The sequence below is a fragment of the Elephas maximus genome, chromosome 3 (assembly GCF_024166365.1).
Source record: "Elephas maximus indicus isolate mEleMax1 chromosome 3, mEleMax1 primary haplotype, whole genome shotgun sequence".
NCBI lineage: Eukaryota > Metazoa > Chordata > Mammalia > Proboscidea > Elephantidae > Elephas > Elephas maximus.
The window spans coordinates 55,008,238-55,032,307 of NC_064821.1; the positions used below are offsets into that span (position 1 = coordinate 55,008,238).

At 45.7% G+C, this 24,070-nt stretch overlaps 1 protein-coding gene across 10 annotated transcripts in view; it reads left to right on the forward strand.

Moving 5' to 3' along the window:
• Positions 1 to 23,411, forward strand: part of FHAD1 (forkhead associated phosphopeptide binding domain 1) — a 199,312-nt gene extending 175,901 nt beyond the window's left edge. For 5 of the 10 annotated variants that reach the window (XM_049877982.1, XM_049877989.1, XM_049877990.1 and 2 more), the window contains 4 exons: positions 5,492 to 5,572; positions 8,026 to 8,079; positions 15,354 to 15,509; positions 17,580 to 17,760. In XM_049877982.1, coding sequence (XP_049733939.1) covers positions 5,492 to 5,572; positions 8,026 to 8,079; positions 15,354 to 15,473 — 255 coding nt within the window. In that variant the 3' untranslated portion in view covers positions 15,474 to 15,509; positions 17,580 to 17,760. Of the gene's footprint in view, positions 1 to 5,491; positions 5,573 to 8,025; positions 8,080 to 15,353; positions 15,510 to 17,574; positions 17,761 to 19,079; positions 19,176 to 23,084 lie in introns of those variants that run through there. The other 5 variants (XR_007516537.1, XM_049877983.1, XM_049877984.1 and 2 more) reach the window with 5 other exon arrangements.
• The last annotated feature ends 659 nt before the right edge of the window (positions 23,412 to 24,070 follow it).

Sequence of the window (24,070 nt, forward strand, 5' to 3'; positions counted from 1 at the left end):
GAGGACAGACATGAAGATGAGAAACAGTCAAAGAGATGTGTGTGCTTCCTGGCATGGAGTTGTAATAGCTTTGGCTTGAGAAACCAAGATTCCAGACTAAAGCTGGTGGCCCAGCCAAAAAAGCCACCTCCAGCCCCCACCCTGGTATCTCACCTGTTACATGGCACAGGAGTCAGTCAGTTCTGTGTCCGAATTACTGTGTGACTTCACCCAAGTCTCTTCACCTCTCTGAGCCTTGCTTTCCTCTTCTGTAATGGGAGCTAACAGCACCTGCCTTGCAGCATTATTCTAAGGATTAGATACAATGCAGGTATCCCCCACGATGCAGACTCTCACTGTCTGAACTCAGGAGCCATATGGTTTCAGATGATGAGAAATGCCTGTGCTGTTCTAAAGCAGCCCGCCCAGGGCCTGGCAGTTGGAAGGTGCTCAGCAGGTGGATGCTGCTCTTCTCCCTTGCCAGTTGCCTGCATTTGCGGGGTCTTGAGTGAGCTCTGCCTCAGACCCAGCAGAGTCCCTCCTAAAAAGTTTCCCCCACAGTGAGGCATGCAGGACCAGTACCCAAACAACTTCAGAAGCTTCTGGCAGCCTTGTGCACGTGGTCAGCAGAGGGGCTTTCTTGTCTGCTTTGCAGTTGACACCTATATCCATCAACTCCTGCAGTTGACAAGTGTGTCTTTGGGCCTACTTGGTGCCAGGCACTGGGATGGTGACTTCTAAGTAAAATCAGAATCATTCCTTTTCCTTGACTCCTGCGTAAGGTAGAGCAGATCTCACGGCTGGGATCAGGCAAACAGGGAAAATAACCACCATGTCTCAGAACCATCTGGAGGCAGACACTGGGCTCCATCCATGCTTTGCAGCCATGATCAGGTTTATTAATGCCTATAACAGACCTGCCTAGTTGGTACAATGATCCCCATTCTACAGATGAGGAGATGGAGCCTCAGAGAACTAAGTGATTTGCCCAAGTTCACACGAATACCACTAGCACCAGTTGCCATCAAGTTGACTCCAACTCATGGCGACCTCATGTGTGTCACAGGAGAGCTGTGCTCCATGGGGCTTCCGGTGGCTGATTACCCAGAGGTAGATCAGCAGGCCTTTCTTCTGAGGTGCACCTGGTTGGACTCAAACCTCTACACAGTAACTGGTAAATGGTAGAGCTGGGCCGTGACCCCAGCTCTCTCTGAGCCTAGGACCTGTGCTCTGTGCTGGGTTAACCTCAATTGTCCTCCTTGTAACTCTTAGCTTTTCTGATACGGGCATGTGTGCATGTAAGTGTATGTGGCTGTGTGTGCATGTGTATGAATGGGCAGTGTGTGGGCATGTGTGCAAGGGAGTATGTACACATGTGTGCATGTCTGAGTGTATGTGTGCATGTTTGAGTGTGTGCATGTACACACGTGTGTGAGTGTGTGTATGCTGCCTGCATGAGCACTAAGGAGGCCAAGCCCCCAGAGAAGGGTGCCCTCCCCAGCCAGAGGCGCTGGTCTGGCGAGTTCCCTGCAGTACCTTGCCCTCCATTCAGAGGACAGGCTCCCTGTCTTCCAGCCCCAGAAACGAAAGCAGCGTCCTGCTTCTGAGGCCCTTCTAGCACTCACGCTCTGAATTAAACATCACAGGCCTCCATCTGCCTGTGCCACGGGGCTGCCTTGGGCAGAGGACAGTTTCACACCGAGCACCTGCCGCCAGGGAGAGCTGGGGTAGTAAAAGAGGTCTGACTTCCCCTTTGATGTGACCTCTGCAGGGCCCCCTCCTTCCTTAGGTGAACCCCCACTCCCGCCTTGGCGAGCTAGCCCCCAAAGCAGAGATACCAAACCCCAGAACAGAACAGCAAAGGGCCCCCAAAAGCCCATTGTCATCTGCTGGCTGAAGATGTAAGAGACCCAAGGATTTACATAATCAGGCTGCAGATGCATTATTCATGAACCGCCTCTTGCCTACACAATGCAGGGGCTATGCCAGCCTGCTTGGCGCTAGGCATCCCTCAATGGGAGAAGCATCTGATAAGGCTGCATTAAACCTGTTTCAAGGGTCTCCAGAAATACAACAGCCAGAGCTGGGAACTTTCAAACTTGTGGGATTAACAATTTGGGAAAGATTTGATAAGAACTATGACCACCATCCTAGCAACACTGATGGTGTTGTTTATTGAATGGGCATCAATGGCAGGGACCTACGCCTCTCCGCATGCACGCCGTCTCTCCCATCAGCCCTGAGAGAGATGCTTCCAAGTGTTGGCCCGCTGGAGAGATGAGAAAACCAAGGTTGAGGGGGAGATAATGTTACCTGGCTACTCGGCCGCAGAAATGGGCTTCCCACCCAGATCTCCTGCCTTCCCAGCCCGTGTTCTCTCTTCATCTCCCTTTCTGGGGTGTCCCTTCCTACTCCATTCACCGTTGCTCCTGGGGTTTTCATTCCATGGCTCAATTTTGCTTTTAAGGCTTGTCAGAAATTCCTGTTTGCCAGGAAGATAGATTGATAGACACATAGATGAGAGATATAGATATATGGAGATAGATATAGATATCAAAAAAAAAAAAAAAAACCTGTCACTGTTGAGTCAATTTTGACGCACAGAGACCTTGTAAGACAGAGTAGAACTGCCCCACAGTGTTTCCAAGGAGCGCCTGGTAGATGCGAGCTGCCAAACTTTCGGTTAGCAGCCGTAGCACTTAACCACTACGCCACCAGGGTTTCCAGATATAGATGGGTATTTTAAAGTTTTACACGCGGGTGGCGGTGGGGAGGACGCTTTTAGTCTTGTGGCATTTGTATTCGTCGCTGTTTCAATCATGTTAGTTAAAATAAAAATTATTTTTGAATTACCAAAAAAAAAAAAGTTTTACATGATTCTGAAGGGAATGTGTATGTATCTATCTTGTTATCAGTTCCTTCCTGGGAGTATATTTTCACTTTTAAAATGGAAGTTCAAAAAAAAAAAAAGAGTTTTACAAAGGAGCCTTATTTTTTCGAAGTCATAAAATTTTATAACTGTTCATCCTTCATAAAGATGGGATGATTGAAATGAAATTACTCACCTTAGAGTTTTATTAAATCATAATTGAACCTCAGAACCACCCCATCCCCCAGCAATCAATGAAGTTTTAATATTTAAACAACTCATTACTAAGCAGAGCTTTCTAGAATCAAGTCATGCTTCCATACATGGTTGTGAAAATGAGGCTCGATATAAAATGTTGGGGAAAACCTCTGTACCAGGCATTCACAGAGACCCTCGTGGTCATTGGCCTTCTGATTCTGGAATGTTCTAGGCCCGTCCGTCTCTCCATGTGACAATGTGACAGTGACAGTGGCCCAGGCTGTGTTCAGTTTAGTGTACTTACTGCATCACTAGAAAAGGCAGCAGTGTGTCTCGGAGTTAAGAGGCAGACTGGGGAGTCAAACAAAGTGGGGTTTGAGCCCCCCTCTGTCCCTGAGTGACCTTCAGTAAGTGTATCTGTGTATCTCAGGTTCCTCAACAACAGCAAAATGATAACAGGACTTACTTCATGGGACAGTTGTTGTTGTTGTTGTTAGGTGCCTTCAAGTCGGTTCCAACTCATAGCCACCCTGTGCGCAACAGAACGAAACACTGCCTGGCTTTGCCTCACCCTCACAATCATTGCTAAGGTCGAGCCCATTGTTGCAGCCACTGTGTCAATCCTCTTGCTGAGGGTCTTCCTCTTTTCCACTGACCCTCTACTTTACCAAGCATGATGTCGTTCTCCAGGGACTGGTCCCTCCTGATAACATGTCCAAAGTACATGAGATGAAGTCTCGCCAATCTTGCTTCCAAGGACTACTCTGGCTATATTTCTTCCAAGACGGACTTGTTCGTTCTTCTGGCAGCCCATAGTACACTCAATATTCTTTGCCAACACCATAATTCAGAAACGTCAGTTCTTCTTGGGTCTTTCTTATTCATCGTCCAGCTTTCTCGTGCATATGAGCATGGGTGAATTAACCAGAAAGCAACGTACATACCAACCTACATGAAACAAGGTACACACCAGTTTACTTGTGTTTACTTACTAATCTGTAGTGAGCAATTTCACATGGGTTTCGCCACATCTACTACAGATTAGTAAGTAAACACAAGTAAGCCTGTGCATACCTTGTGATTGAAAATACCATGGCTTGGGTCAGGCACACCTTAGTCCTCAAGGTGATGTCTTTGCTTAACACTTGTAAGAGGTCTTTTCCAGCAGATTTGCCCAATGCAATATATAGTTTGATTTCTTGACCGTTGCTTCCGTGGGCGTCGATTGTGGATCCAAGTAAAATGAAATCCTTGACAACTTCAATATTTTCACCATACTCTGATGTCGCTAATTGGTCCAGGTGTGAGGATTTGTGTTTTCTTTATGTTAAGGTATAATCCATAATGGAGGCTGGGGTCTTTGATCTTCGTCAAGGGGCCGTGGGGAGGGCTAAGTGACACAGTGTATGCAGTGCCCAGCGTGTAGCAAGCACTTGGTTACTCAGTTACTATGGAAGAGGGAAAGGCAACCCATGGATGGGTGAGGGGTGAGTCTTGTATCTCTTTCAGGGAGCTTCCTGCCAGCTGATGTATTCAGCAAACCCTAAGACCTCTTCCCTGGTCCTCCTAAAGCTGGCAGCTCTTTTGTAAAGCTCTCTTTTCTGTTTGGTGAATAACACTAGGGCTACAGCCAAGAAAGAGCTTGATGCTTTTTGTGAATAGGTCAAGACTGGAATTTTCAATAGATCTTTAAATGCACAGAAGTTGCTATTTCAGAGGCATGCAAGCCCTTTCTTAGCCCTTTATTAGGGTTTGAAGAGTGAGAAAGGCGGAAGTGTATGGCTAGTTCTGGCTGAGGAAAGAGCTCAGCACTCCTTCAGGCTCCCACCAATCAAACCCAGCCAGGGGCGTGGCCACAGCTTTGTACCCAGGATTTTGGCTGGAGCTGGGGGCTGGGGCCCCTAACTTTCCCTCTGCTTAATTACCTCAGATCCCTCCCCTTGAAGATAAGAATTAAAATGGCACCTAACTCATAGGGTCTGATTCAATGGTAGCATGAATATAAAACCCTTAGCAGATGACCTGGGGAACAAGATTATCCGACAGGTACTTTTATACCATCATCATCATTGTTCTATTTAACTCACAGTTTTCCAAGATTCTCTTGCTCCCAGATATTCATAAGACCCTCACTTCCTCAGTGTCATTTGAATGTTTTTGACCAAAGAGTAGAAATTGACAGATGTTGCATAGGATGCAAATGGGTGGGGGGCTCGGGGCTGGTACCCTTGGGCCCACAAAAAGATGAAGAAATAAAATACGGTAAGGGTAGTACAGTGTAGGGTAGATGAGGCTGAAGAAAAAGACCCTGAGCCCCCCTCCCATCTTCTGCCCACCAATCCCAGTGAATCCCAACGACTGCTAGAAACCCCATAGTGGTATCACAGAATTGAACAAGTAAGGGTACACTAAACACTTTCTTACTCACCTGATATTTTCACTCAGGAACGTTTAGAGGATCACCAACAGAGAAATGCAAAAGAATCAACATCTTGCAACTGTTCCTTCAAAGAGAAAGAGAGGCAGGTATGGAGTGGTTTGTCAATCTTGCAACCAGGCACAAAGTAGAGCCAGTATTTCCAAAGGGTAAGAGCTTATGGCATGTAATTGCCAATCTGTGCTCCCCAAGGAACATCCACACACACTCACTCTCTCCCTTCATCCACCGCTCCCCCACCTGCAATTTGAACAAATGGCCCCAAAGACAAGCAAGCAGCCAACCCAGTATTTTGAGGTACAATAAGGCACAGTGGAAATGCAAGTGTAATTTTGGGTAATGGAGCAACCATCCTAGGCACTAAATGATCTGAAGACTTCGAGACAAGGTCATATGAAAAGAACAAGGGGAGAAGGGAGGGCTGGGGGAACTCCAGGTAAAAGGCTCCCTGCTCTAAGAATGAAATAAGCAGGGTGAAAGAAGGAAAAAAAAGATGGGTACAAAGTAGAGCCAGGAATGGGGATGGAAGTGCCAACTGTAATGACCTCCACACATGCCAAGGGGGAGCCGTGCATTTGACTCCGAGCTTCCTGGCAGCCAATGAGAAATGGAGAACCCAACTTGGTCCATGGTTCACAGTGTCCAAGAGATACATTGGATGTGATGCTCAGAAGTGTTCTTAGAACAAAGACTATACTGGATTTTCCCCTGGATGGGACACTGTGTGACAGAATATACAACATCTCTAAGAATATCCTTAGCAGACCGATGCCATCATATCCCGGTGAATTGAGTAAAGTTCAGTAGAAGCATCTCTGGGGACAGACTCTGCCCTTGTGGTACTCACTGTCCACTGATCAGGCTTAATCCAGGAATGTATTTTGGAGCAATGTTCAAACTAGTGTTCCCTAGAGCCCTTAGGTTCCATAGAAGGGTGTGGTTATGAACATCCACACACGTACCCTGCTTCCACCAGAGCAGTTCCCCTTTATCTGTTTTATATGCCAGGTTCCTCAAGGGATTTTGCTTGGATAATGGGTTCTACTGAAAAACAAACAAAAACACTGCTTTGTAATGTCTGAGAGTTTGCATGGTGACTATCTTATAAACTTAGTTTCTTTCAAATGAGTTTGTGGTAAATATTGAGTGGCTGCAGGCTTAAGGTCTTCTCCATGAAAAATGCCTGGAGGACAAGTATCAGTTAAATACAGGCCCATAAGCCTTCTAGGACAGTTCTGCTAGGGATAGAAATAGAATCCTGTTGTGAGAGTGGAAGAGACTTACAAGCACCTGCGCTCCTGCCCCAAAAGACAACCTTATTCTCTCTGAGTTTTGGTAATCCCAACCAATAGGGTTGCCAGATTTAAGGTTAAAAAAACAAGACACTCAGTTAAATTTGAATTTCAGATAAATAATAAATACTTTTTTAGTATAAGTATGTCCCAAATATTACATGGGATAAACTTATGCTAAAGAAATTGTCTAAATTCTGAAATTCAAATTCAGCTGGGTATCCTGTATCTTCTCTGGCAACCCCACCCACAAATATTTACTGAGAACCAACTGGAAGCCACGGGTCAGGCTCAGAGGCACATGTTATAAAATGGCAACCCACAAATGTATTTCATTTGGCTCATGGGATTATTTTTTTTAAGTAACATTTCAAAATAGTGCATATTCATGACACACTCTGGATTCCAGCTTCTTTAAGAGATTTGGAAAATCTGGTGACACTAGGCCCACATTCCCACAAGATCACCATCCTCCGGCCCCCTTAGAGAAGATCCATACTCCTTGGTTTGCTGCCATCCCTACCAGCCCACTTCTTTTACTTCCCTATAGGCATCAGGTTGGTGACCCCAGCCAAAGCTCAGGGCTCTCTGAGAACATCCTCTTGCCCACACTGCTGCCCACTCACCTGGTTCAGTGTCAGGCAATGAGGGAGGTCCCAGCTCTCTCATTCGCTGTTGTATCCCCAGTGCCTAGGGAACAATTTTTCTTCAGTGAATGGTCCCTGAAAGACAGGGCCCAGAGGATAATAAGGTCAGCATCTATAAATCAAACCCCAGGGAAAAAGCACGCTCCAGATTTGGGGTGATGGTGGTTTCCAGTCAGGCATCCCTGCAGTCCCTGACTGAGAGTTCAGCCACTGTGGGTCTCATACATTCAGGCCACTGGGATGTTTAGGTAGAAGCCACTGGAGGTCTGCAGCCTCTTCTACCTGCTCTTTGAGGTTCTGCTTCTAGCTAAAGCAGATTTGTCCTCCAAGGAGCATATGGTGTTTCTCACAGACCCTCAGTTGGCCAACCTCCTCTGCTGCTGGGATCTGGAGCAGGAATTCCAAGAGACTCAGCAGGACAGTATACCATTGCCCCCGAAACCGTTCTCCCTGCAGACCCACATTCTCACTCCCTACCCCTAACAAGGCCCAACGTTCCAAATGAGTAGCCTCTGAAAGTTGAGGAAAATCCATTTTTTCTTTGATTCAATAGGCAAAGAGAAATATCAGCTAAATTTTGCCATTATTTTTTCTGTATTAAAGAGACGAATATTTGTAGAGATGGTGAAGAGCAAGATGCAGAGCTCAAATTTCCAGGTGAGCCAGAAAGAGGGGAGAGAAAGCAGTTGTAAAAATGACATGACGTCGGGGGCATCTGATTTCCTCCAAGTTCACAAGGATGGAGAAGAATCAAGATCAGTACCCCAAGGCTGATTCCTCAAGCCTATCTCTACCCTCCAACCTTTTTACCAATTCTGACACCAGCTACCCCTCCCATGGCATTCTCTACTTCTCTGCTGGGTTCAGTAATTCATTGCCATGGCCACACAGAACTCACAGACAATACTCAAGATTATGGGGTTTGTTAGGGGAGTACCAGGTTACTATCTGGGATCAGGATCAACAGGTTACAACTCGGGATCAAGATCAGGAAGCATGTAGGCAAAGGCCCCCTTCTTCAGTTCAAGACATTTCTCTCAGCTCCTCTGGACCGTACAGGTCTCCTCTCAGCCCCTTGAGTACAGGCTCCTCTCAGCCCCCTTGGGACAGGCTCCTCTCAGCCCCCTTGGGACAGGCTCCTTTCAGCCCTCTCAGGATGGGCTTCCTCTCTGAGCCCCAGGAGCAGATTAAGACACGTGAGGGCTCTGAACACTGATAATCTGTGGTGCTCGCTCCTCTGTTCACTCATGCATCCAAATGGAATATATATATATAATTTATTAGCATGTAGAGAGTAATATCAAGCACTGTGTCCCACACAACAGACAATAAAAAATGAAACTCACTTTCTACATAAATTAAAACTTTTCATGTTAGATAAATATTAATATTTCCAGTATTTTTTGGATGTTTGCTATGTTAGTATTGTATTAAATGTATGCTAGATCGCATTTGTGTGTATGCCAAACATAATTTTAAGGTTAAAGTTATAAATATTATTGTTTACAAAACTTCGGACATAACTGTACATAAATGCTATACACTTAAAAAATAACTTGACTGAATTCATTGCAATGGTTGACTTACTCGAGTTCCCTCACTTTTGTGTGTCATCTGGGACTGGAGTCCCCATTGGTTGTTTATCAGGACATGTGCAAGAGTATACCTTACGTTTGTATCGTGGCAAAGAGCATTGTTGGCCCTCCTGGCTGGAGTTGCTGGACCAGCAGACGTGGATGTACAAAACTGTTCTTTCAAAGTGGATCAGAAACCTGTTATCTATTAATATAATCTGTCCTTGCCCAGTAACCACTCATGTTGGATCCAGTTGCACGTTTGGTGGATGTAGCAAGTTGACTCGACAGCGCACCTCCACCTCTTGTGTATTAGAAAGAAATAGTATACTCCCAAGAGACCCGCTTCAGTTATGCAGGAAGGGACTGTAGGAGACAGATACCAGTGACAGTGTTGCAGTAATAGGGGCCTCCTAGCTTATACAGCCTTGTGTGTGGGCCCCCTCATGACCCAGCATGAACTTTGTTTCTGGTGGTACACTGTCACACACTGAAGCTGGTATCAATGTCATTTAGTGCCCTGCCAGTTCCCTTCCACTGTGGCACTTGCTTTTCCTTGTGTCCTGTCTAATTGGCATCTATGGGTCTTTGCTTTGGACAACTGGTTCCCCTGTTTTGTTGATGTCCTAAGTACATGCTTACCTTATTCGATAATCCATCCTTGCTCGGCCCCCTCAGCTTGGCCTCTCCCCTGCTCGGGCAAGTGTCACAAAGCTCTTTAGCTCTGCCAGGAAGTACCCAGAGGCACCCCACTCCTCCAGGAAACCTCAGACCCGAAGGTTCTCAGCTCACTTGCTCTGTGGGTTTGCATGCTCACTGCAGCTACCTCGCTTGGGGGTCAGGAAGCCCACCATGCCATCTCCCATCAGCCTTCTAGTTCTGCTGCAGTCATTTCTCTGCCACTGGATCCTGCCGTGCTTTCCACTGCTTCTTGCCATCTCCGGTTGTTCCAGCTCTCTCTGTCTCCTGAGTCTAGGAGGTTCTCAGCACAGGGACCTTGGGAACAAAGGATGCACTCCACTCCTGGCTCTTCTTTCTTGATGGTAATAAGGTCCCCCCTCTAGTCTCTGAGATTGGCTCTCTTTTAAGTCTAGCAGGATGGCAAGACTGACCAATTCCCTTATTAGGATTCCATACATCTTATTTGCATGGCCCCACCCCCACAATGGTTCCATGCACCTTATTTGCATGGTTAGCAAGCTGTTCAATCCCCTTAGTGGGCCACATGCACCTTATTTACGTAGTGCCACCCAGTCACTGTGTGGGAGTTTTAAGACCATGCACAGCTAAAAGGACCATATTAAGTAATTCACTGCACCTCAACAGTAAACATCAGTGGGAAACCCAGCGGACAGTAGCACCAGATCTATTATGTGCTGAGCACTTAGTATATTCCAGGCATAGAGCTGAGCACTTGACACGCATTATCTCATTTAATCTTCACAACAGCCCTATGAGGTGGGTATTGTTATTATCCTCAACTTACAATGAGGTATCTGAGGCTCAAAGACTTTAAATAATTTGTCCAGAGCCACACAGCTAAGTAGAAGAGCTGAATTCAAATGCAGACCTGCCCTGCAGGTAAGTGCAACTTACCCTCCTTTAGGGGTAATAAACCTGATACACCTCAGGTGACATTTCGCTTGGATTTCAAGGAAACATCCCCTAGAATATTTATTCTTTCTTATGAGTTGAGAATCAAGCCTAGGAAATCTTAAGCCTGTTGAAACATTGCCATTCTCAATTCTACCCTGGAACTGGAATTGGCCCAATTTATATTCCCACTTTGCAAAAAGTAGAGGAGAACTCTCAGGAAGCTTGAAAGCCAGCACATTTCAGATGAATCTAAGAGAGGGGAGATATATTAGAGTTAGATAAAAAGCCACAATTTGTTCTGAGACAAAATTATCATTGGAAACACCGAAGATATTCTATGTCCAAGCAACATTTTGAAAAACAGAAGCCTCTTCTCAACCAACCACCTTGTTCTAAGACTAGAAGATCGTTTCTGCTGAGAAGCAGGATGTTAGGAGGATAGAGTGCCTCTGGAGGCCCCCCTAGACCTGAGACCTTTGCCACTCTGCAGTGGGAATGAGTTTGGGGTCTGATGCTTATTCATTGATGCACATGGGAGAAATGGAAGCGGAAGGAAACCACCCAGCAGCTAGATTTTGGCTGAGAACCACCTGGGGATTTAAGATGACAGAGGAGATATCAGGATGGGCTTGTGCTTGGGAATATTGTGCTTCTCTGAGATATGAAGCCTCCTGGAATTTCAGGCCTCCTCCGGAAGAAAGACCTGGTAATCTGTTTCTGAAAGGTCACAGCCTCGAAAACCCTGTGGAACAGTTCTAATCCGTAACACATGGGGTTGTCATGAGTCAGAATCAACTCAATAGCACCTGGTATTATTGATATTATTACTGGGCCTAATAGAATGGGGGTCAGATGGTGCTTAAGCTAAGAGCAAAGAGTGACCTTCAATTCATCCATCTTCTCCAGCTGAGGCTTAGAGGTTTGGTGTCTGGGATCTCCTTGAAACAGAAGGATTTCCTCCAGGTTCCTCAAAAAGTATAGTTTGGGGTCTTCTTCCTCTACATTGTGCCCTGAGCCCTCAAAGTGATGTCATCATTGTGACCCCCTGGAAAAGACGGGACTTGTAAAATCTGCTCTTTGCAGTCTTTTCTACTCATAAAAGAGCCTCCCTCTCTATCTAGCAAGCTTCAGAACTAGGATTTCCTTTCTTATTAAGGCCCTGCGGCTTTTTGTTTTATGCCTTCCAAAATGCCATCCATTGATTTTTTTTTCCTTTGCAGCTTGTTTTTGTTGTTACTAGTTGCCATTGAGTTAACTCCGACTCATTGTGACCTTATATATGATAGAACAGAACGCTGCCCAGTCCTGCACCATCTTCATGATTGTTGGTATGCTGCGGCTAACAGTCTTTTACGTTTGATTGTAGGTTGTATACCAAAGAAGAAAATTTTTTAGTTAACAAATATTTTTTGAGTACCTACTCTAGGCTGAAAACCTTGGTGACGTAGTGGTTAAGTGCTACAGCTGCTAACCAAAAGGTTGGCAGTTCGAATCCACCAGGCGCTCCTTGGAAACTCTATGGGGCAATTCCACTCTGTCCTATAGGGTCACTATGAGTCAGAATCGACTTGATGGCAACGGGTTTGATTTTTGGTTTAGTCTAGGCTACATACTGTGCTAGGCCCTAGGGATGGAAATTCAGCAAAAAAAGACACTATCCCTGCCTTCGTTCACTCAAAAAATGTTTATTGAGAGCCTACCATGTGGCTGGTAATGCCCAGGAATTGGGGTTAGATCATGCCTTCTCAACGGGCAAAAATTCATCCTTGAGAGGGCAAAAAAAAAACCCTACTCTTTTTATGTGTAAAGCATAGATATACATACAGTTTTATCTGTGATATTAAAATTTCATGGACATGGGGAACAATTAAGAGAAAAATATCTAAAAAGGCTCCTTCTTGTTGTTAGTCCCATCGAGTCGGCTCCAACTCACAGTGACCTTATATATCACAGAACTAAAGATTGTCATCTTCATGATCTTTGATGTATTGGAGCCTATTGTCCCAGCTAGTGTGTCAGTCCATCTCATGGAGGGTCCCTGGTGTTCACTGACCCTCTACTTTATCAACCATGCTGTCCTTTTTTTTAGCAATTGGTCTTTCCTGATGAAATGTCCAAAGTAAAAAGGCTCCTTAAGGCGGGCAAGGGAGCCCTGGTGGCGCAGTGGTTAAGAGCTCAGCTGCTGACCAAAAGATCGGCAGCTTGACCGTACCAGCTGCTCTTTGGAAACCCTGTGAGGCAGTTCTACTCCGTCCCATAGGGTCGCTATGAGTCGGAGGCGATAATGAAGAAAAGATTGAGAAAGACTGGGTTAGACCAGTGATAAACAGACAAAAATTTCTGCTTTCCTGGCTTACATTCTTGGGACATTTTAAAAAAAATTACAAGTAATTAATTAAATAATTCATCATGCAAAGTGTTGAGGGCAAAGGCCAGTGAACTAGGGAGCATATTTCACAGCGACCCCACCCCCAGCCCAGGGGACTGGAGACCCCTCTGAAGAAGGGATGTTTAAACTGAGACCTGAGGTTGTGCGGGAGCGAGCTGGGGCCTTTCTAGAGCCTAAGTTTGCAGTTTCCAGAAATAGCCACTGCAGTACGGCCTGAGCTGCTGTGATGATGAACAGGTTTCAGCGAAGCTTACAGACTAAGATGGGCTAGGAAGGAAGGCCTGGCCATCTGCTTCCAAAGATGGGCCAATGAACACCCTATGGATCATAACGTCAGATGTTGTTGTGCATGGGGTGGCCCAGAGCAGGGTGACAGGGCAGTTCACGAGCAATTTACACCTGGGTGTCAAAAAGCAAATGACCGGCTTCAATCCCTCTTTTTCATTCCAAGGGTGAGGCTCATGGTTCCGAATGTCAGAATAGCTCAGCTGTGGCTGTCTTTTCACGGTGGACTCTGCAAGGTTTCCCCAGCCCTTCCTGCCCACAACATTTGCATTTTCACATTCCCCAGCCTCATCTTCTTCCAGGTCAGCCAGCCTGTCGGCCTTCTGCTATCCCCTCCCTTGTCACTCTGAATAGTGAATCTAAGCTTGCTCTTTGATGCTCCCCACCCCAAACTCCTGGCATTCCTGGGGGCGGTGGGGGCAAGGGGGGGCAAGACCACATGGGAATTTATTTTTAACAAACTCCCTGGCTCCAACTCAGACAGGCAATCCCACACCTAGCCCAGACACTGGAGTTTGGGAACCATCTGAAAAGGAAAAAAAAGGAAAAGTTGTTTAGAAGCGAAAGTTTTTCCAAATGTGCTGTGTTTTCTTCCTCCCTGGGCGTTCCAACCAGTATTTACTTTGTGGGCTAATGCAGAGATTTTAGCCTTTCCCACCCTGAATTGACTTTGAACTCAGGCTCAAAATGCAGTCAAGGTGATTTCTAAGCCTGTCTTAAAGTCAAAATTGCTCAAGAGTTGGTCCTAACAGCCCCTCCCACTGAGTTCTCCCAGAATCTAGCCTCAGCCTGCTGAGGAAGACAGGACAGGTATCCCGATCCCTGTTTAACAGATGAGGAAACCAAGAGTCACATAGAAGTGGCAGAGCTGAAACTCAAACTCCACACCCCATGTCCTCTTCCCCTCAAGGTCCTAATGGTTGGAACCAAAAGTCTTTAGGAGATAGAGTTGGCCATTTAAACCCTGTAGGAAAGAAACCTGCAAGTTACAATAGTAGCTATGTTATGTACAGAGCCTGTGAGATTCTTGGGTTATAAATAACAGAAACCCACTTAGGAAGAAGGAGAGGTTATTATAAGGATATAGGAGTGGTGCCTCCTAAAAGCTAAAAGGGCCAAAAGGGAATGAGGCCTTAAAAAAGAACTGGTCAGCTGTCAGACGCCATGCACCGTCTTCACACACACACACGTGCGTGTACACACAGGCACACACACACACAGGCCACATGTCCTCTGCATCTCTTCACACATCTGATTTTTCTACTCCAGTCATGTGACAGGAAGGGACTACCTCACAGGCCCCCAGTTCAAGGGACCTGCCCAGGGGGCGAGTAGCATCTCAGAGCCCATAACCCCAAGACCTGGGAGTGATCATCTTAATAGCTCAGCTCATGCCAAGTATCCAATCAACTCTAGCCAGGGGCAGGGTCACCCATATGGCAGCCAGGTGGCCCTTCCTGGGGTGGGAAGGGGTAACATGGTAAGCAGAAGGCTAGACAGAACCCCTCAAATAGCCTTCATTTTTTCCTTCTGAGACATCAGAGACATAAGACACATTCAAGTCAGTAACAGCTTTTCAGGAGAAAGAAGCTCCATCACGTGAATGTAGCCATCATAAGAAGCCCCTGATTTCAAAACCATGAAACTGTAAAAAGAGAAAGTGAAATTTAGACTGCAAAAATATAAATAAATATATATGCAGATAAGGAAGACGAAACAAAAAAACCCATTGCCATTGAGTCGATTCCGACTCATAGCGACCCTATAGGACAGAGTAGAACTGCCCCATAGAGTTTCCAGGGAGCGCCTGGTGGGTTCAAACTGCTGACCTTTTGGTTAGCAGACATAACTCTTAACCACTGTGTCACCAGGGTAAGGAAGAGTATATGCCAAAACACTAATAATGCTTGTCTTTGAGTAGGCATTAGTAATGAATCATTATATCTTTTTCCTCATCTCTGTGTTCTTTTTTTTTCGCCCCTACTTCACAACAAAAGTTTTATTTTGTCTAAAAAAGCCATTGCTGGGAACGTTTTGGGCTTCTCGCTGCAATTATAGAATTTGTGTGTTTCTCTTGCTTGTTAAAGGTTGGAGCCAGGAAAACTACCCCAAAGATGGACCAAGAAAGGGAGATGCTGAAGAAAGACTCACCAGCGAGCAAATCTAGCCAGAATCTCTTGTTTGCTAAGCCTGGTGGAAGGAACTAGGGAAACATCATCCCACCGAGCCTCCCGTGATCCTCTGTGAGTCAGGTTGACTCTTTGTGTCAAAATACTAAGATGCTTTTATAGGACTTTAACGATTGTTAGCCTAGAGTTTTGCTTTCTAGACTGGTATTTTGTACAATACAGTATTTTGGAGTATGTGGGGAGAGGAGTTCTTTTTAAAAATGTTATCTATGAGTGTATATACACTCATGCATATGAAGAATATATTTAAGTTTGTAACCCAGACTCCTAGGCATCAGTAGATAAATTTACATGGCTCCATGTTTGGATCATGATGTACCCAAACATCACACCTCCAAGGAGCTCCAAGAGACCCAAGTCCAAGACCAAGTTCTGAGAAAACTCAAGACTTGTACTGCAGTCACAGGACAGAATGCTAATCTTGGGGCTGTCAAGGCCATAGTACCCTGCAATTACATTTGATTGTATTATAATAATAGTTAGAATGCCAATCAGTTTTATCACTTCCCTAAGGATGGCTAATGTTTATGTGGCACCCTGCAGTTTTCAAAACACTTCTCTTTTAATCCTTCCCTAAACCCTGAGATATAAATAGTATTATGTTCCCCATTTCACAGATGAAGAAGTTGAGACCAAGAGAGGTTAAATGGCTGGCCCAAAATTACACAGCTAGTAAATTCAAGAGTTGGGTCTTAAACCCAGGTTTCTAACTCATACTGCCCCTTCTGCTACACCAAGGTGGCCCAATAGTTGAAGCCCCGAGACCATAAGGACAAAGCAAGTTCCCAATTACCAAAGAGCAGACACTGCCCAGGGGTGCACACTCCTCCTCTACAGTGTTTGGAGAGGCCATTATTTTCCTTGTCCACTCTCTGCTTCTCCCGTGTTCTGTCCTCTCTCCACCCATTCCTCCTCTGACTACCTTTCTTGTATGGCCAGGATGGCCAAACAAAATAGGAGGAAGAGCCAGAATTCGTGACTATCATTTACCTTTATTTTTTAAAAGCCACAATAAAAATATTTTGATATTTCAAAACCAAATGTATTCTTTATACTGACTAGAAGTAAGGGAAAATAAAAGAAACTCTCTGTGGAACACTCCAGTAAAAGTATATCTTACACAAAGTTAGGCTTTGAAGTCAGTGAGGAAGGTGAACATTACTTGACCTCAGAAATACTCTTGAAAACCCCTTAAATTTTCCATAAAGCACAGTTTTTTTTAATTATTTATACCGTGCCCTATCCCCCAAATCCAAAGAAGTCAATTTACCCTCCAGTCTTGAAATAGATCACTTTGGTTAAACAGCAGTTTGGGTAGGTGGCTCATGTTTGGAGCCAAATTAAATGAAAAATACTTTACTTGTTGAGCACGTATGTTTGAATCTGCGTAAATTAAATGTAATGCCTGTATAATGCCACTATATTTTAGGTCTTTCAAAGGTTATGTTAATTTTTATCATATTAGCATTACAACCAGGATGGCAACTTCTTTTCTACATCCCTTGAACTAGGTAGTCCGTGAGTGTCACTTCACTTTCTCTGAGGATACACATCCACTTTGAGGTTTGCCCTACGTACGCTGATCTCGTGGTCATAGCTGATTGGCTAAGTGGTAGATATCCGTCTTAAGCCAAGCCAATCAGATTTTTCTCCTAACTCAAGCATGAGCCACTCAGCACCTCTGTCCTTCGTATTTGGGAGTGGGACACTGGTATGCCACTCAGGTCTTTAGTGGTGCTGGAGCGTCTTGATGCAGTTCCAGGACTGGGGTGGCCCTTGTGTTCAGAGAAACAAAGCCAGACTTCAAAAAGAGAGAAGGCCGCAGTACATGTGTAACAAGTAGAGACAAAAAGCCATGGCACCCCAGAGAGACAGTGCAGCAGACACTGGAGCTTGGCTGCCCCAAAGCCATTCACAAGCTGCCTAGTCCTCTCTTTACTGTGTAGGCTGAAAACTAACCTGCTTGATTTCCCAGCCTCCCATGCAGCTAGGGCTGGCCAATGACAGATAAGTGGAAGCTCCTGGGGAGGGTATCCACCTGGAATAAAAAGTAAGGCCTCCCTGGGGAAAAGCTTTTGCCCTTTGCTTTTTTTTTTTTTTTTTCCCTCCACTCCTGGAGCTCAGACTTGGAGCTGCCATCTTGGGGATCATCAGGCAACAAACAAGAGGACGAACGAGCTCACCTTCCACGGACAATGAAGTGGAAAGTCAAGAGAGACCTGGGTGGGTCCTGATGGCATCACTAGCTCTGCACCCTGACTGAACTTCCTACCTCTATGCTTCTGGTCGTGTAAGACAAATAAATCTCTACCTATTTAAGTGGCTGTAGTCAAGTATATCCATCTGTACTGTGGAACACACCACCCCAAAACTTAGTGATTTAAAATAACGAGTATTTATTACTGCTCATGAGTCCATGGGTCAAGCTGGGCACTTTTGCTAGTCTGGGCTCGCTTGGCTGGTGCTGGATGGTTTAAGATGGCCTCATTTACATGCCTGGTCATTGGCAGGCAAGTGGGTTATGGCAGTGGTTCTCAACCTGAGTGATTTCGCCCCTCAGGGGATACTTGACAATGTCTGGATGCATTTTTGGTTGTCATTACTGGGGGTGAGGATGCTACTATCATCTAGTGGGTAGAGGCCAGGAATGCTGCTAAACATCCTACAATACACAGGACAGCTTCCAGAATAAAGAATCATTTGGTCCGGAATGTCAGTCACGCTGAGGTTGAGAAACCCTGGTCTAGATCTTTCTCAGTTGGACAGTTCCCTGCTCCACATGGTCTCTCATCACCCAGCAGGCTAGACCAGGGTCACTCACATGGTGGTGGTCACCGGTTTCCAAGTACAACAGGAGAGAGCAAGCCCCAATGCACAAGAAATTTTCACGTCTCTATCTACCTTGTGTTTGCTAATACTCCATTGAACCAAGCAAGTCACATGGCCAGAGTAAGTGTGGGAGGGACCCCAATTTTTTACATTCTACCCACAACAGGTTTTCCGTTTTTTAAGCTAAATGCATTCTCAACTGACACAAAAGGAAAAACAGTTACCTTGATTCCTCATGACTTTCTGGTTCTTACTTCCTTTCCCTGTGAGAGTCAGTTCCAATTCATGCCCTTTGGTCCAACTGGGACCCTTTGTATCACTTATTTTTTGGTTGCAAACCACTCATTCTTCGGTTGCAAACAACAGAAGCCTACTGTGGCTAACAAGCAGAAGGGGAGTTTATTGAAAGGAAATAAAGAAGTTCAGAGAATCAAGGGGCAAACAAAGCAGAAGCGTCAGACTTAAACAATCGGGAACTGACTTTTCTTTCCCCATAGATTTTCCATTTTTGCTTCAGCTGGCTTAAGTTTCTGTTATTTGCAACCAAACTGGCCTTTACTAAGATACTCTGCTACACAGACCCCACTGGTAATTCTGAGAAGCTACCAACAACTTTCCCCTGGGGTTGTACCAAGGTACAACATACCTGCAGTCCCCCAAAACTTCCCAATCTTCTTCTGATTCCCCAAGAAGCTAAGGCAGACAACTTCCTTCCTCCCTTGCCAATGGCAGACCATTTGGATTCTCGGATTCGTGACTTTGCCGATAAGGTGCCCTTCTCTTGCAACTTGGCAGCTTCATCAGCGCCTGCTGTTGTGGAAACTAGAGTCATGAAATGTCTGGAGAAAAAAAAAAATAGCTTCTGGATCTGAATTCCAAAGTGTGCTCCTGGTAAGTAGAATGGTTTCCAATTTTTTAGGGTCTGAGGAATGAATGCAATATGCAAATGACAGAGGAAACCCAAAACTTACTGATGCTAATGTGTTCCTCTTCTCCCTGCCGAGGGCCCTTCTGAAGCAGGGGTCAGGGTGCCCGCTGAGGGTAGACTATTTCAGCATATCAACTTGGCCTCATTTCCATCAAGATGTGCCGCTCACATCCGTCCGCTCAGTGTCCCAAGTTATTTTGGGCCAATATATGACCTTATGTGCCTGCTTTTGTTTTTAAACATTTTTCTTTGCCCATCTGTTCCCCAGGAATCTGTTGCAATGCCTCCTTCCTATAATGAGAAGTGTTAGCAGGCTCCTTGTTTTGAGTTTCCTTTCACCTTTAGCATATTGCTTTCATTCCTTAGACCCTAAATTATTAAAAAAAAAAAAAATGATTAGGGGCAGAAATTTCATCCTCTGGCTAACGGTGGTCTTACCATCATAGAAGTCAATGGTGTCCTTTGGCTGATAAATTACTTTTTTGGTTAAGCAAAGCCTTCAATCAGACAAGAAATATTGGGTACCTACTATGTGCCAGGTGGTGAAGATGGCACAGGACTGGGCAACATTTCATTCTGTTGTACATGAGATCACCATGAATCAGAGCCAACATCATGGCAACTAATAACAACTGTGTGCCAGACACTGATGGCCTTGACCATCGCTCCCCTGTCTTTTCATGTTCTGACCTGCTGCTCTAACTGGAAAGAAGTTGGTTTACCTACCTCTGGGTGTGTGACATTCACATAACTGCAGGGGGCTCTTTAGAGAGAGCTGCATGCAGTGATGACCCTCTTCCCGGAGTTTGCATGTGCTTTTCAACTGTTGAAGTTTAATAGCTAATAATGGTAACTACCTTGTATAGCATCCTGACTGGCCTTCAGGTGTGTGCTAAGCACAGTCCAGGCATTATCGCACTTAACCCTCACTGTGTGCATCACTCCTGTTTTACCTAGGAAAGCGATGAGTCTAGAGGAGGTAAGCAACTTGCCCGAGGTCACAGAGCAAATGTCAGAGCTCAGATGTCCTACTCCTGACTGCTCCCATATATTGCTTCCCAAAGTGAAGTCCAGGAACCAGCTAGTTGTCTACTAATCCATGAGAATAGGGTCAACAAACTCTCTGTAAAAGGTCAGATAGTACATATTTTATGCTTTGCAGACCATACAGTCTCTGTTGCCTTTACTCAACATTGGCATTGTAGCACAATATGTAAATGAATGAGCGTGGCTGAGTTCCAATAAAACTTTATTTACAAAAACAGGCAGTGGGCCAGATATAACCCATAGGCCACAGTTTGCCAATCCCATGTAAACTCTCATCTAGACCAGGCTATTAATATCGGCATGGTTATTGCCTACCACATGACTATCGGGAAGCCAGATTATCGTCATCTTCATCACTGAGAGCATTTGGAGCTTTTATTATGTGCACACCTCGCCCTAAACACTTTATATAAATTGTCTCGTTTAATCCTCTTAAGTATTCAGGAAGGAGATCCCACTGACCAACCAATCCGTTGCCGTCGAGTCAATTCCCACTCATAGTGAGGAAGGAGATAGGTAGCCCCATCTTATAGACAATGTAACTGAGGCTAGAAAAATAAAGTAACTTGGCCAACGTCACCCTGCTGGTGTTCAAATACAGCTTCTAACCATTATATCACGCTGCCTTTCACTGTCAGAGAGGTGCATCTTCACAATAGGGAGAGCTTCAACAGTGGGTCTGAAGACCTGCTTTCCCCTGGACCAAGCCTGAATGGATGCTGGCTTCATGACACGCCCCTTCCTCTAAGCATCCTGGTTTATTGGCCCCTTTCTGAGAGTCACTTGCTTTCTTCACTTAACACTGTAGGTCAGGTGTCCCTGGCCTAGGCACCATGCTAGTTCTTTAAACTGACTTTGTATATCCCTGCATTGGTCCACTATGCGTTACTGTTACAGTTTCTCAAGTTCTCAGTCACTGTGCAGAGGCCACGTGCCTTCCATCTATTCCTTCTGCCTTCTCTGCTGAGCAAAGAGCTGCTTGAATGACCTCTGGGCCATACTGATGCCCAAGGACCAGCAGGTCACCCGGGCCTGATCCCTATCTGATGCCGCTGACGCTGTCCTCAGAGGAGATAGGACACAGACACTTGAGAGGCTTGTTTTTTAAGAGCTCCTGTTAACTTTTGTGTTGAGTCATGTGGGTGCATAGAAGTGTCACTTTAGCAGCTTCCTTTTCTTAGCAGTGACCTTGAGACCTAAAAATGGGCCACAGGATGCTCTGGAGAGGACACTGAGAAAATAGTTTGTCCCCAGCCCAGAGCTAGGCCACATGTTCATTCGACAAATATTTATCCAGCGCTTTCCTCAAGCCACACACTGGGCAGGGCTCTGAGGATTCAAAGTTGAACCTGACAGAGGTCTCTTCCCTCAGGAAACTTGGGTTCTCTGGGGATGTGAGATATTTTATTAACAGCGTCATTACAGGTTGTGTTAAGTGCTGGGTCCAAGTCAGAGGGGGATTCAGCTGGAAGAGTTGTAGGCTCTCTCAGTCTCCCAGTGTGGGATCCAACAAATCTCACTCCTCGAGCTGGCTGGCCCATGCAACCCCCCAACTCACCCCTGCCTTGCCCACGACCAGGATGACTGTCCAGTGCCCAACACACTTAATAAACATGTCTTGATTGTCTGACTGTAGGAGCACCCTGCTTTCACAGGATAGCTGGTGCGTGGATAAAAATCACACTCAGCTATATGTATTATCACATCCTTGGAACGGATCCAGGAGGGCGTTGCAGAAGCATTGCTGATTTCTGACTCACACACACACACACACACACACGTCTTAGGAGTTTCACTAGTGCCCTGCAACCGCCTGTGACTTAACAGAAGCAGAAAAGAAGCTCAGCTTTGGTTTCTCCAGCACATCCAGTTGGCCACGTGCAACTAATTTGAAAGAAGATTGTGGTGTTTCATAGTATCCAAGGTAACCACAAAAAGAGAGCTTGATAAGTTAAGGAGTCCTGGTGGCGCCGTGGTTAAAGCGCTCGGCTGCTAACCACGAGGTTGGCGGTGCAAACCCACCAACCGCTCCACCAAGCGCAAGATGTGGCGGTCTTGCTTCCATACAGATTTACAGCCTTGGAAACCCTATGGGGCAGTTCTACCCTGTCCTATAGTGTTGCTATGAGTCGGAATCTACTCAATGACACTGGGCTTGGTTTTGGTTTATAGACAGGTTAAGGAGTCCCTGGGTGGTGAAAACAGTTAAGCGCTCGACTGCTAACCAAAAGGCTGGCAGTCTGAACACACCCTGCTTCCAAAAGGTCACAGCAATGAAAACCCTATGGAACGGTTCTACTCTACAACACATGAGGTCACCGTGAGTCAAAAAGGACTCGACGGTAACTCACTTTGTTTTTTTGGTTTATGAACAGGTTGTCTTCTAATGACTTGCAAATGCAGCCGTTGTCCCCATCATCCCGGGAACACTGTAGCACTGTGTTCCCATAAGCACCTGCCTGACCCCAGCTCCTCTTCCCCACGACACCCCCATTGTACCCCCTGCATGGTTTCCAGACTTTGCAAGAGGTGAGAAGGCCCCTAAGACCAGCCAGGCTGTGACCCCATTCCCTGCTCTCACCCAGATGGCCCCAGATGAGTATCTGGGCTGTCCCTGAAACTTGACCTCTGCATATCTTTCTCTGTCAGCCTTGCCAAGGATTTCCTGATGGCTACAAAGTGTTTGTGATGATTAATTAGTAAGCTGGTATTTGTTAAGTGCTAAGTGAGTGCTTTTTTTTTTTTTTTTTTTAAGTGAGTGGTGCAGTTTCTGAGCCAGCTTTATCTCTGACCGCCTCCCTAATCCCTCCTCCTTATTTTCCCAGCATCTCGGCTGCAGAGACCACCCGGCTCAGTCAGGCTCTGGAATGGCCACCAGTGTTCACTCCACCTGCTCCATCACCCAAGAGCTCTTCAACCCTCTCCCTCCTCCCTGATGGTCAAAGTGCTGTTGTTTTTCTTAATATGATTTCACCCCTCCCCAAAAGACAGTTATACAAGGAGATGTGGGAGGCAGAAAAGACACATAGTCAACGATGACTAAATCATCCTAGCTCCCTTGCTGCTGGAATAGTTTCAGAATTGGCTCTCACTCACCCCGGCCTCTGTAACAGTCCTTTGTGGAGGGTGTGATTTTTCCTGAAGATCATTCTTTCCACATGACCAAATGCTGTAATCGTTTCTTTCTGTCAGTCCCGTGCTCCCGGGCACAGAACTCAGGGTCGTTCAGAAGTGATTTTTCCCTAATAAATAAGCAGCTGATATTTCCTGAAGTTTCTTAATCCATCAGTGCTCACCAGTTATCCCTGCTTTTCCCTTCCTTAACTACTACTTTGATGTCTGAATAAGTGGTTTTCCCGAAGTCCAGTGATCACAAAAGGAAAAAGTTCAAATACAAGGCAGCCCCCACAAGCACCTCTGACTTTGGGGCAGATCAACAGTCTTCCTAGACAGGGCCTGGGCCCAAAAACAACAACAAAAAAAAACCTGTGGTCATCTAGTCGATTTTGACTCATGGCAACCCCATGTGTTAAAGAGTAGAACTGCTCCATAGGGTTTTTCTTGGCTGTAATCCTTATGGAAGCAGATTGCCACGTCTTTCTTCTGTGATGCCTCTGGGTGGGTTCAAACTGCCATCCTTTTGGTTAGTAGCTAAGCACAAACCATTTGCACCACTCAGGGAATACCTGGGCCCGGCCCAAGGCCTCTGAAATGGGGCAGAGTGCTGGCAGCTCACCCTCTTTCCCTGTGGTCATACGAGCACCAGAGCTCTGCAAACCCAGAGAGCTGGTGAGAAAATCAACCCAAGAGG